General features: G+C 42.1%; 1 protein-coding gene across 1 annotated transcript in view; it reads right to left on the minus strand.

Moving 5' to 3' along the window:
* The window catches only part of LOC119585765 (WD repeat domain phosphoinositide-interacting protein 4-like), a 10,415-nt gene that overhangs the window by 746 nt on the left and 9,467 nt on the right, over window positions 1–202 (minus strand). The window contains exon 7 of the mRNA XM_037934476.1: window positions 99–200. Coding sequence (XP_037790404.1) covers window positions 99–200 — 102 coding nt within the window. The remainder of the gene's footprint in view (window positions 1–98; window positions 201–202) is intronic.

The raw sequence follows: 202 nt of genomic DNA on the forward strand, positions 1-202 counted from the left end.
GATTAATGAGAGTACTTGCTGAGGGGAAGAAAAAAATGTATCCTCTAATACAGGAGTTTATAAAGATAAATGTCCAAGCAACTGGGCCAAAGGCTTACGTTGAGCGGCGGTTCAGTTTTGTGTCCTTGAGTGCAAAGATGTGGATTGTTCCCTTGTCACTGGAGCAGCACAAAAACTCGCTATCACCACTAAAGTTAATGCT

Source organism: Penaeus monodon, chromosome 20 (genome assembly GCF_015228065.2).
Source record: "Penaeus monodon isolate SGIC_2016 chromosome 20, NSTDA_Pmon_1, whole genome shotgun sequence".
Taxonomy (NCBI): Eukaryota; Metazoa; Arthropoda; class Malacostraca; order Decapoda; family Penaeidae; genus Penaeus; species Penaeus monodon.